The sequence below is a fragment of the Papaver somniferum genome, chromosome 9, assembly GCF_003573695.1.
Source record: "Papaver somniferum cultivar HN1 chromosome 9, ASM357369v1, whole genome shotgun sequence".
In the NCBI taxonomy this organism is placed as follows: domain Eukaryota; kingdom Viridiplantae; phylum Streptophyta; class Magnoliopsida; order Ranunculales; family Papaveraceae; genus Papaver; species Papaver somniferum.
In genome coordinates, this window is record NC_039366.1 from 154,154,753 (window position 1) to 154,166,480 (window position 11,728).

An 11,728-nucleotide genomic window follows, 5' to 3' on the forward strand; every position below is an offset into this window, starting at 1 on the left:
ACCAATTCTGATTATGACCATATTATGGACTGCACCCTTCTCGACTTGAACTTCACCAGCATCTTGGCATCATCTTCTCGCATACAGCTACTACGAGCAACATCATCAGTCTATCCGTCTATCTAGCTATCCGCCTATCCCCACAACTGACTGCAGCCATCTCAGCCAAGCACCTTCTTTGTAGCATAATAAAATCATCCAACACTCAAACCTTAAATCCACTGCTCGGACGACACCAAACCCCATACAACACATCACAGTAATCACCCAATTCCTTTCTTGTATGCGCCTCCACTTCCTTGATGCATCTGACTACGAGAGGAGAGATCAAACTCTATCTTGAATACAACAGTACCCATCTCTTTGCTTCCACATACTCACTGAACTCAATGGAAACACACCTTACTGCCATCTAAGTTCTCAGCCAACGCTTCCAGTTGCAACATCACCGAATACCTAATTCAATTACCAGCAGCAGCAACTGACATTTCCTAACCATCTCAGTCTCGGCACCAGTTTCCAAATTCCTCCATCATCTGAATTTCACGGCAACAGCAGCCTGACAGCAACACTCGTGCAATTCTCGCCCCTGCACCAACTCCCTCGAACTCAACCATGTACGGCAACCATGGCAGCAGCCATATCATCACAGCAATCTTCCCTGAATTCTGAAGTTCTCGTACTATTGCCTTCGCCTGTTGTTGCTGCTGCGTTTGTTTTCAGTCGACAACCATCTTTACACCCAGTTTTCAGATCACGGCACCATTCGATCTCTGCTGATTTCGCTATTATCACTACCGCCAACAGTTCGAGCTCAAAACCAAAACAACCTAGATCTGTTATTTATTTTCCTCTTAAAATTGAACCAAACACCAAATCAATTCGATCCAATCTTCTTCTCCATGAAATTCTCCACGAAATATCCACAGAACTTCATCAATTTCAGACCATGAAGAAACCCCCAAATTCATTGCTTCGTTGCTGTTGAATAGCTTGAACTTGTTGTGTATTATTGAATTGAATTGAAATTATCGACGGAAAAACACTTACGGAGATTGACAGCCACCATCTCCTTCTCTTGACCTTGCATACTCTCACCTTCGATTCATCTGTGAAATCGGTCTCCCACCATGAAGTAGAAAATGCAGCTGCTTGAAGAGAGACATGAAAAAGCTTTTTCTTTGACAGAGAACTGCCTCGATATTCGAAAATGCTAGGGAGCCCCGCTTTTATACCCAAGTTTTGATACCACTATGTGTCATTAACATCCACGGTTGATTTTCTATCTCATCCTGCCCCACCTGGAAATACAGGGTGTTTGCTTTAAAAATGGGCCAATGGAAACTTGACACGTAGTGGTGTCAAAGTTTTGGGTATAAAAGCAGGGCTTCCAAGCATTTTCGCTCGATATTCCACAAAAAGATGTGGTTGTGTAATGGCCACGTTGTACTTTTCATTTTCTTTCAGCATGTGTGAACAAAAATTTACAATACCAAGTTTCATTTCTGTTGACCCACTAGTGGGCTTCTTTAGCCGAAAATGGCTAATGTTTGGTGTCGTGACTGGCAGATGGCAATTTAGCCACTACTCTCCGGGTGAATGGATTTCACTCGTAATTCCTGTAAATGAGTTATAACAATATTATTAGTCAAAATATCGAGACCTAGCTAGTATAAATGCTGGTATAAATATGTCGTACTTACGTGCTTATCACGTACGCCTCTGAATCCCAGCAGGACACTACGTACTTGATTCCCTTATATGATCTCACCCACAACTAAGAGTTGCTACGACCCAAAGTCGAAGACTTGATAAACAAATCTGTCTCCCACAGAAAAGTCTATTCTGTCTCCCACAGAAATACCTACGAATTTTTTGTTCCGCCTTTTGCTAAATCAAGGTGAATAGAAATCAATTGATAATTCGGTCTTATATTCCCGAAGAACAGCCTAGAAATATCAATCACCTCACAATAACTTAACTATATGGTAGTAGAACAAGTTATTGTGGAATCACAAAGAATGAGACTAAGAGCTTTGTGATTATTTTTTATATCTTACCTATCAGAGATAAATCTCGAGTCAATCTTAGAGAAGATAATACTCAATACGATAGAACAAGTAAGATTAGAACACGCAACTACAGAGAAAATAGTCGGGTCTGGCTTCAGAATCCCAATGAAGTCTTTAAGTTGTTAACCTATAATGGTTTTAGGAAAAACCTAGGTTAAAGGATAATCGACTCTATTACGCAACTAGTATCACACAGGGGGTGTGGGGATTAGGTTTCCCAGTTGCTAGAGTTCTCCCTTACATAGTCTTCAAATCAAGTTTTGATAACTTTGAAACAAATCAATCAATATTCACCGTTAGATGAAAACCTGATAAGATTCAATCTAAGTTTGCTTAAAACCAAAGCAATATCTCTCCACCGTTAGATGGTCTTAGCTTGTTACACACAAATGAAATATACCTTCATTTAGATATGGGTAACCGTACCTAAACGTGTATATGGAGTTGGCTCAATAACAGTTAACCAAAGTTAGCCATATGAACACTTTTCTATTAATCATATTCATCTAACACTTCTAGATCAAATGATAATCAAATGAATCTAATTATGTTACTCATAGAGTTTTTCAATTGTTTATATTCTCATAGAAGTATACACGACATAATTGAAACAAAATCGGATTTGATTCAAGAGAATCAATTCATGAACATTTAGCCACGGTTTGTAAAGATTGCATTCCTTAATATATAAATGTATTTGTTCATGAGTATGAAATCATACTTAACAGATTTTAGAACTTAAACCAACTCAGTTTGCAAACGGGTATGCAAACTTAAGTTCCGGACATTGGTCTTGTCCGATAGTTTTGCAAACGGGTATGCCTATTTTCGTACCGGACCGTAATTCAGGTGAAACCGTTTGCAAACGGGTATGCAAACTTGGTTCCCGGACTTTGGCAGTAAAAACTGTTCACATGCTGGTATGCATACTTGGTTCCCGGACTTGAATCACACTACAACAGTTTGCATATTGGTATGCATACTGTGCTATATCTAGACAATGGTTATTTGTTCTAAACTCCCATTTCAATCATTGAAACATCCTTAGAAGACGACAATAGCCGTCTCACACAAACTATCAGCTTATAAGTAATTTTCAAGTGATTGAATGATCAATACGAAACATTCTGATTCTACATCAAATGACTGTCTCACACAATTCATTAAGATGTTTCAAGGAAATTTTCACATGATCATATTTTGACTCATTGTTTAGTTTCCCACATATAAATCGTTTCCAACTAAACTCTTCAAGAATAATGATGAACGTAGTTAAAGCAAAAATCTTTCCAACAGATGTTTCGAGAAAAATATAAGCGAGTTAAACTCAGCTCAAAATATCATATGTGTATAATGTAAAGTATATATAGCTATACGACTTAGTCCCAATAGGAGATAGAATATAACAGACTTCTGAGTGATAGATAAGTTTTAGTCTCCATATACCTTTTGTTGATGAAGTTCCTCGAAGCTCTCCTCAGTAGATCTTCGTCTTCAATCGATGAACGCCGTGAAATCTAAAGCTCAACTACACATTCTATCCTAATCCGAGACATAGCTATAAGTAGACTAGAAATCAAGACTTATAGTTTTGATCAACTAAACTTGACAAACAAGCTTGAGATAGCAACGCATGCGAGTTTGACCGAGCAGTGCTCTAACAATCTCCCCCTTTGTCAATTTTAGTGACAAAACTATCGATACATATGGATTATAAAATAAATAAACTTTGTAGCTTCTCATCCAATATGCTTGATTTCCTTGGTTCTTCAACATTCCTTGAATTCTTCGTCACTCCAAGTACTCCAGTGATTCTGAATGTGTTCAACTCAGCATCATTGTTGTTGAAGATCCGTAGCCATAACAATAAGAAAATAGTTGTTCTCAATTATTGTTATACGGTTTCATAGTATTATTACACAACATCAAAGTTCAATTTATCACAACTTTGACAATAATACTACAGTGATATGTATCACTCCCCCTTAGTCAATACTTCATTTCACAATGAAAACCACTCCCCCTTACATAATGATCCGTAAATCCGTAAACCATATGTATGTAGTGTGAACTACAAAATAATTCTCCCCCTTTTTGTCAATATAAATTGGGAAAGGTACAAAAATTAACGGGATCATAATGAAATTCTCATAGATACACTTCATGTCTAAAAGAGAACATATCATCTTTGTTTCGATGATTTCACATAGTCGAAACTCAGTGTATTCATCAAGGAGTTTATAAAGATACAAGAAAACTCCTACAATATTCCACAGCCGTACTCCCCACAAAGATTTAGCAATTAAGCACAAGTTCAATAAATAACTCTCCCCCATAAAATGTCATTCCCGAAAGAACAACAACAACGACCTTAATTTTATAAGAAAAGAAAGATTTCTTTGGACATTATGATACTAAACAGAAAGGAACTACTTCTACTAAAAACAAATGTGGAATTGAAACAACACTTCACTGAAACTCCAAGCTCTTATTTCCCAAAAGATATTGATAGATCCAGGGGCAAGAAAAAGCTAGAAATCTAATGAACCAAAACAACACCAATAGACTGCCGTAAGTGTTGAAACATAGCAGTATCTAGAGGTTCGGTGAGAATATCATCCAATTGTTGTTCGTAAGGCACAAATTCCATGTTAATGATACCCTTTTCATAGAGATATCTAATAAAATGATACATGATGTCGATGTGCTTAGTTCTTGAGTGCTCAATAGGATTCTCAGTGATGCGAATCGCGCTAGAATTATCACAAAGACCTTCATTATTCCAGTAATAATTCCATAATCAGCGAGCATTTGTTTCATCCATAGAAATTGAGTACAACATGAACCTGCAACAATATATTCTGCTTCACATGTTGAAAGGGATTGTGAGTTTTGTTTCTTTCTATGCCAAGCCACAAGATTCAACCCTACATAGTAGAAACCCCTAGATGTACTCTTTTGATCTTCCACACATCCTGCCCAATCAGCATCTGAATAGGCAGTAAGATCAGTGTTAGTATCAAAAGTACAAGATACACCATACCCAATAGTGTGTTGAATGTATCTCATGATCCTTTTTGCAGCTGCAAGATGAGACTCCTTTGGATTAGCCTGAAACCTAGCACAATAACCAAGACTAAAAGCAATATCAAGTCTAGTAGCTGTAAGATACAAAAGACTTCCAGTGATAGATGGATAGAGTTTTTGATCTATATTGATTCCTTTCTCATCCGGATGCAGTTTACCAGTGGTGGGCATAAAGGTCAGCTTTGGAGTTGACTTATCAAGACCGAACCTTATAACAAGATCCTTAGCATACTTTTCTTGAGATAAGTGAATTACATCGTCGTGTTGTTGAATTTGTAATCTTAAAAAGAATTTTAATTCACCAACATTGCTCATTTCAAATTCCTTTCCAAAAGTGAATTGAAAATCTTTTGCAAGTTTCTCGGAAGTTGATCCATAGATGATATCATCTACATAAACTTGAACAATGACCACATCTTTCCCACTCCATTTGGTAAACAATGTTTATCAGCTCCACCTCTAGAAAAACCTTTCCTAAGAAGAGAAGTAGTTAGTTTTTCGAACCAGGCACGAGGTGCTTGTTTTAATCCATATAATTGTAGATGGGGAAAAATGATTTGCTGGTTTTTCAGGGATTGGAGAAACGACCGTACGGACGGAGGCTCCTCAACCGAGCAAACTGCCTAACCTCAAACAGATACACTGCACGGGAGTGCTTTGAGTTCGAGAGATCAATCTGTAGGACTTCGTCCTAAACCAATACAATGGCCGTTCCATAGTCATTTCGGTCATAAAGAGGGAAGGGGGTTGATCTGTAGGAGGGAAGCTGAGAAGTGTGTGAGATCAATGGTGATCAAGGATCGTGAACGTGTTGTGGGTTTCTGCAAATGATGAACTGCTGGGTTCGAATAAGTTCATGTTGATTGATTGAATTCTTGAGAGTGGTTGCTCGATCAGAATTCTTCTATTTTAGACGAATGTTGTCTTGTTGTTCAATTGTGGATTCAGAGACTTTTTTTTTTTTGCTAGAATGTAGATACATTGATCTCCAATAAGTGTGACGGTTTCTCGAGTGAAAGAGTGGGAAAGTGGGAAATCGTGGTTTAACCAGTTCCAGGTCGTGCGGAGACTTGGTTGATTGTCCATCCACTACTTTTACAACTCCCTCAACTGCTTGCACGACTTACTCATATTTATCATCGTGGATGAACACAAGTGTTGTAGGCCGCCAGATCAAAACCCTAATTAATATCCCCCATGTGACGTAATCGATGTCTCACGAACATGGAGTCTGCAAGGCAGACATGTATTTGATTATTCAGTTGTTGACTTGATTAGACGATGAGTCTAAGTATTGTTCAGTCGATCATGATTGTTGAATGCTCTAGGATTCATGAATTGAACATGTATGTTGGGACGTATACTTCTCGAATGAATGATGTTGATAGTTGAGTCACCATGATGAATATTATAGTCTGAGCAAATATTGCTCGTATGATGAATTGTTGAATATTGACAGTTGGATCAATATTCGAGCAATTGAGCGAGTATTGCTTATTCGATAAATTACTGAATATTGATAGTTTAATCAATATTCGAACAATTGAGCAAGTATTACTCATTCGATGGATTACTGAATATTGATGGTTGAATCAATATTCGAGCAATTGAGCAAGTATTGCTCATTCGATAAATTATTGGTAGCATGACCAAATAAAATATTAATTAAAATATTGGTAGCTGGACCGAATATTGTATAATTAATTAAGATGTTGATTGTTGGATTAACATAAAATTATTAGTGCTTGAACTCGCTCAGAATTATGTTTTACAAAGCATTCGTTCGAAACCCTAATTTTAGTCAATTGCTGGTCAATTGATGATTTAGTGAAAATAAGTCATTGAGTGAAGGAGGGACCAACTACATGGGATGATGGTCGACCATGTAGCGCCCAAGTGCTCGAGTGAGACTGCACCAAAGTCCTTTGTTGACCAGTTGGTGAGCGGATGATCAAATGCTGGTTTGATCATTTATTAAAATAGTGCTCGTGTGAGCGTTAGGTAGTAAAACCTAGTTATGGAGAGATGAGGGACCAATCAAGGGGTCATGGGACCGTCCCTTGGTGGTTTTGGGACTAGTTGACGGTCGATTGAGCGAGTCTCAGGTTGATTAAAGAGTGTATGGGCCCAATACGAACAATTGAGAGCAAATTAGGTCAAAATTATGGAGATGTGTGGGACCGGCTCATTGCAAGCCTTAGGGCCGGCCTTGGTCGGTCAAGGTAGCACACCCGTGTCACCATATTGTCTGTGTCTCAGTCGTGAGAGTTTTGGTATTTTCTGGTGCGCGTTTGAGCAATATTTTGGATTTTCAGAAGAGTTTGATCTTGACTGGAACTCTCAATTTTACTCGAATGAGCGAGTAGAACTTCGCTCGTGTGACCGATATTTTGAGAATATTAAATAATAAAATTTTAATATTTGGCATGAGTAGCCTAGTCGGTCAAGTAACCATTTGGCTTTTTGGAATTTCTAGGGTTTGAGCAATATTTGAGAAAATATTGAAAAACTAGGGTTTTCTCTCAAATGATGGAGTTCCATGAGATGATGGAAATAATAATATGAGAAAATAAGGGATTGTAAGGTGTGGGACCGCCACGGCTAGGGAATGGCCAGCCGCTAGATGGCCCGGTCCCGTGACACCTTTCCCTATTTTGTTCGATGAAAGTATGGAAAAACTGAGAGTTTCGCTCAAACGAGGGAGTTTGCTCAAATGAAGGAGTTTCCATGAGATGAAGGAAACAAATTAAATTAAATTAAAATAAAATAATGGGAGAGGGGGACCGGCCATGGCGGCATGACCGGCCAGTGGGCCCGGTCCTACGCCTCTTTTTTATTTTATTTAATATTATTTTCTTCATAAATTCCTCGTTTGTCCATGTTTTCGATCGTTCGTTCGTGCGTTCGGGTGATCGTTCGTGTATTATTGTCAAGTACACTTGCACCATTTTCTCGGGGCTTACTCGGTAATGATCCAGACGCACGGAAAGTGAATATTTATTACTAGTTCTTGGAATTCAGTCCGAAAGAATCCATGAAACAGAATAATAAAATAGATTGATTATCTATTACTAATTCATGGAATTCAGTCGGGAATAAGCCACGAAACTGAGTAATTAGATAAATTCGTTATCTATTATTAATCCATGGAATCCAGCCGGGGATCAGCCATGGAACGGCGTAATGAGATATAATAGATTATTTTCTAGGAATTCGGTTGATGAATGACACTAGAATTAACCTATTTGCAGAATCGAAATATGAGATAGTTGAAGCATCATATTCGTTCTGAGGGGTGTATAGTCAAGGAACAACGAACGGCGTGACTTCATGAAGGCGTTAAGCTCTCTAACAAACATATGTCTAGGAACCGCCCAATCACTAAGAGATTCTATACACGGTCTCTCCACGTAGTCAGATAACAACGTGCAGCCTGACGTCCTGAAGGCGTTAAGCTCTCTAACAAACATTATGTCTAGAGAACCGCCCAATCATTAAGATTCTATGTAGAAGTGATGATGAAATGTGTGAAGCATCGAACGCTCAGCCGGGAGGCCTTTCGAGAAACATATCCATCATAGCTCTGAGAGGAATGTTCGCTCAGTCAGAGATCGTGAAACGGTTCACGGATCATAAAATATGAATCGTCACATGTGTTCCTGAAGCCGGTCAGAAACATACAATATCATAATTTTACGATTTTATCCCTTGCCGAAAATCCACCATTAATATTAAGTCCCCTGCTTAGATGGGGACAGTCATGTTCTGCAGTAAGCATTAGATGCTGATTTTCCAGTAGACGAGATAAGTAGTCGAACTTAGTCGTACAAAGGCATTTTCAGAATCCCCGATTTGCTCCAATGATGTCATGTACGAGCAAACGCCCAGATAAGGACTATGGCAATGTGATAGAGTGTCATCTCATGAGTACGGAGAGACGGGGCACTGCTGATTTGGTCGGTCATATGTCTAGTTTTGGTCGGTTTAGCTTTTACGGACCCGACCCAAAAAAGGAAATCCTTGTTCTATTAGGTTTTTGGAATTAATATTGTTATAAAAGAGAAGAGACCCTAAAAATTTATTTCTCTCTTTCACCCGACCGACCATCTTTCTCCCTTCTCACATCCGATTTTTTTTTCTATTTTAGGTTTGACCAGCGCCGACCAGTCCCAGTCACCGTCGGTGAAGTTCTGGCCGGCACCGACCACGGTAAGTGATTTTTTATTTTTTTTTTGCGTTAGTTGTTCATGAGTTGTTCATAAAACAAAACCTTTTAGGTATGTATGCCTGTGTAAGTTTTTGTGAAAACTTGTTTTAGGAAACAGACGCATGTCCGTCCGCCGGTTTAAGAAACGAGCAATAATCCTAACTTAGGAAAGATTTTTTTTTTTGGAATAGACCTGCGTCCAGTGATAAAATTTTGTTTATGAACTTTCATGAAAATCAAAATCTTATTTTCAAAGTGTGAGTTTTCACACAAATACTTTTTAGGAACTTACGCTCGTTCGTTAGTTAAAGTAATAAACAATAATCCATAGCATTATAGAGATTTTTGAAATAGACCTGCGCCTAATGATAAAATTTTGCTTGTGAACTTTCATGAAAACAAAATTTATTTGGACTTGTACAAAAATAGAAAAGACTCTTATCTGATAGACGAACGCTCGTTCGAGCGAAAAAAAAATTCTTGTGTACGTGAGTTATTCACGTAATTTTTTTTTTAATTTACGTGAGTTAGCAACTCAATTTTTTGTTTTTTTTTGAAATTTACGTGATTTATTCACGAAATTTTAAAATTTGTAAAATCAAATTTTGATTTTCAGCAATTGCTGGAAGCAAATATTTTTTTGATAAAATATTGTTCGTATGGATTTAGTGATCGAATAGTGTATGCACGAAAATTAATGAGTGTTCACTCGGTGGAAGTCGCTCACACGGTGAAATTATGTGAATTGTTCACAGTTTTATGAAAATCACGTTATGATTTTGAATAACGAATTTTGTTCGTCTTTGCAGGTTTGAAGAAGCGAACAAATTCTCGAGCTTATAATCACTACAGCTCGTGAAATTATAAACATGTAAGAGACTGAGAGTTACCATTTTGTTGCATTTTTTATATTGGCATATTCATGACTCTATGTTTCTGGCTCCAGATAATGGTGATTTTCAGTAGTGACCACTCTTCTAGCTCTTCTGAGGAAGATTCCAAGACTTCCAGGCCGCAGATGAAGATTTATGCAGCGGAGGCACGTGCTAAAAGGGATCGGTCACTGAATGATGCTAAGGAGATAATAAATGGTATTCTCTCCATCGTCTGAAAACTGTCCATGATGGATTTTTGAAAAGAGAAGCCGATGACGAAAAGCTAGCAACTTATCGGCAAAAACGACATCAACTTCAGCAGACAAGGCTAGCAGCCGAGGATGAAGTTCGGTCTCACGCTGATGGTGTGGCGTCAGATTCAGACCCAGAAGAAGTTGAATCTGTCTGGGAACCTGTTGAACGCGAGGTTAAGCCATATCCACCTAGTATGAGAGCTGAGCGATTGGCTAGAGCGGATTTCCGAGCCGAATATGAAGAAGATGAATATTTGGATGCGATGTATGTTGATCCTGAAGATCATTTAGAAGAAGTTCTCAGTGAAGACGATGGCTCCGATGAAAAACTCGACGAAGACTCCACGGGCGATGATCGGGAAGACAATGACGAATCTGATGATTCTGACGATTAAGTTTGCTTGCAAATTCTCCTGAGATCATTCATTTTCTGTTGAAGTAGATGTTATTTTGATCATTTGAGCAGACTGTATGGATGTTGCATTAGGAATTACTTTCTGAATAATAATCCCTTATTGTATCTTCTGCTTAATTCTTCTCGTGCCTTCAATTGAATGAGACGGACCGATGTACATGCGTGCAAAATTTAATCATAAACCCCAGAAGTGTGATTGCACGAACTAGAGAAGCATGCGATTTGCACAGATGATCGATTCCAAGTCAATGTGCTGACCGTACCTCGTTGAACTATCAGTCCCCAGTAGTGTCACTTTTCTTCCACGTCACCAATATAATCTGGTTTGAGATTTAGAGTCTCAGTAGAACTCGTAACTGATTTAATCATTCGTAGAAGATAAGTATCTACCGTTTCTTGTGTATTGACCTTCAACACTTAGGGTTTTCTAATTATACGACATATCTTCTTCTGCTCTTGTATATTATCAGAAGAAATTTTGATCACAATCATACCTCTCATCATCATGTCTGGTAGCAGTGCTTCTTCTCGAAATGAATCTCTGGAAAAACATGAGGTTGGAGCGTCCATCTCGGTAGGCTGCACGCTTTTCTTTTATTTTCACGTAATGCGAATGACTAATCAAAGAAAGTGATTTGTTGCAAGACAATCAGAGAAATAAACTTTCTTCTTCCTCTTACAGTTTAAGGCCCAAGCGGACCGTTAAGGCTCCTGCTCGTTATAGGTTTGCTCGTACTGAAGCTGGAACATCCGTGAGTTTGTGACTGGAAATTTCCTTCGAACGAGCGTTCATCCAACTTTACTGAAATTGAATATTT

At 38.3% G+C, this 11,728-nt stretch overlaps 1 protein-coding gene across 1 annotated transcript; it reads left to right on the forward strand.

Annotated features, from left to right (window-relative positions):
• The first annotated feature begins 10,315 nt into the window (after window positions 1–10,315).
• LOC113312745 (probable DNA-directed RNA polymerase subunit delta) lies at window positions 10,316–10,890 on the forward strand. Its single transcript, XM_026561483.1, has 2 exons — window positions 10,316–10,457; window positions 10,511–10,890. Exons 1-2 carry the CDS (start codon window positions 10,316–10,318, stop codon window positions 10,888–10,890), a joined length of 522 nt encoding a protein of 173 aa, XP_026417268.1.
• The last annotated feature ends 838 nt before the right edge of the window (window positions 10,891–11,728 follow it).

What these genes read in the sequence shown, in the direction of transcription:
- LOC113312745 (XM_026561483.1), top strand. Translation starts at nt 10,316, where the DNA reads ATGGTGATTTTCAGTAGTGACCACTCTTCTAGCTCTTCTGAGGAAGAT. An exon ending in TGCTAAGGAGATAATAAATG is followed by an intron (nt 10,458 to 10,510) that starts GTATTCTCTCCA and finishes TGAAAAGAGAAG; the next exon opens with CCGATGACGAAAAGCTAGCA.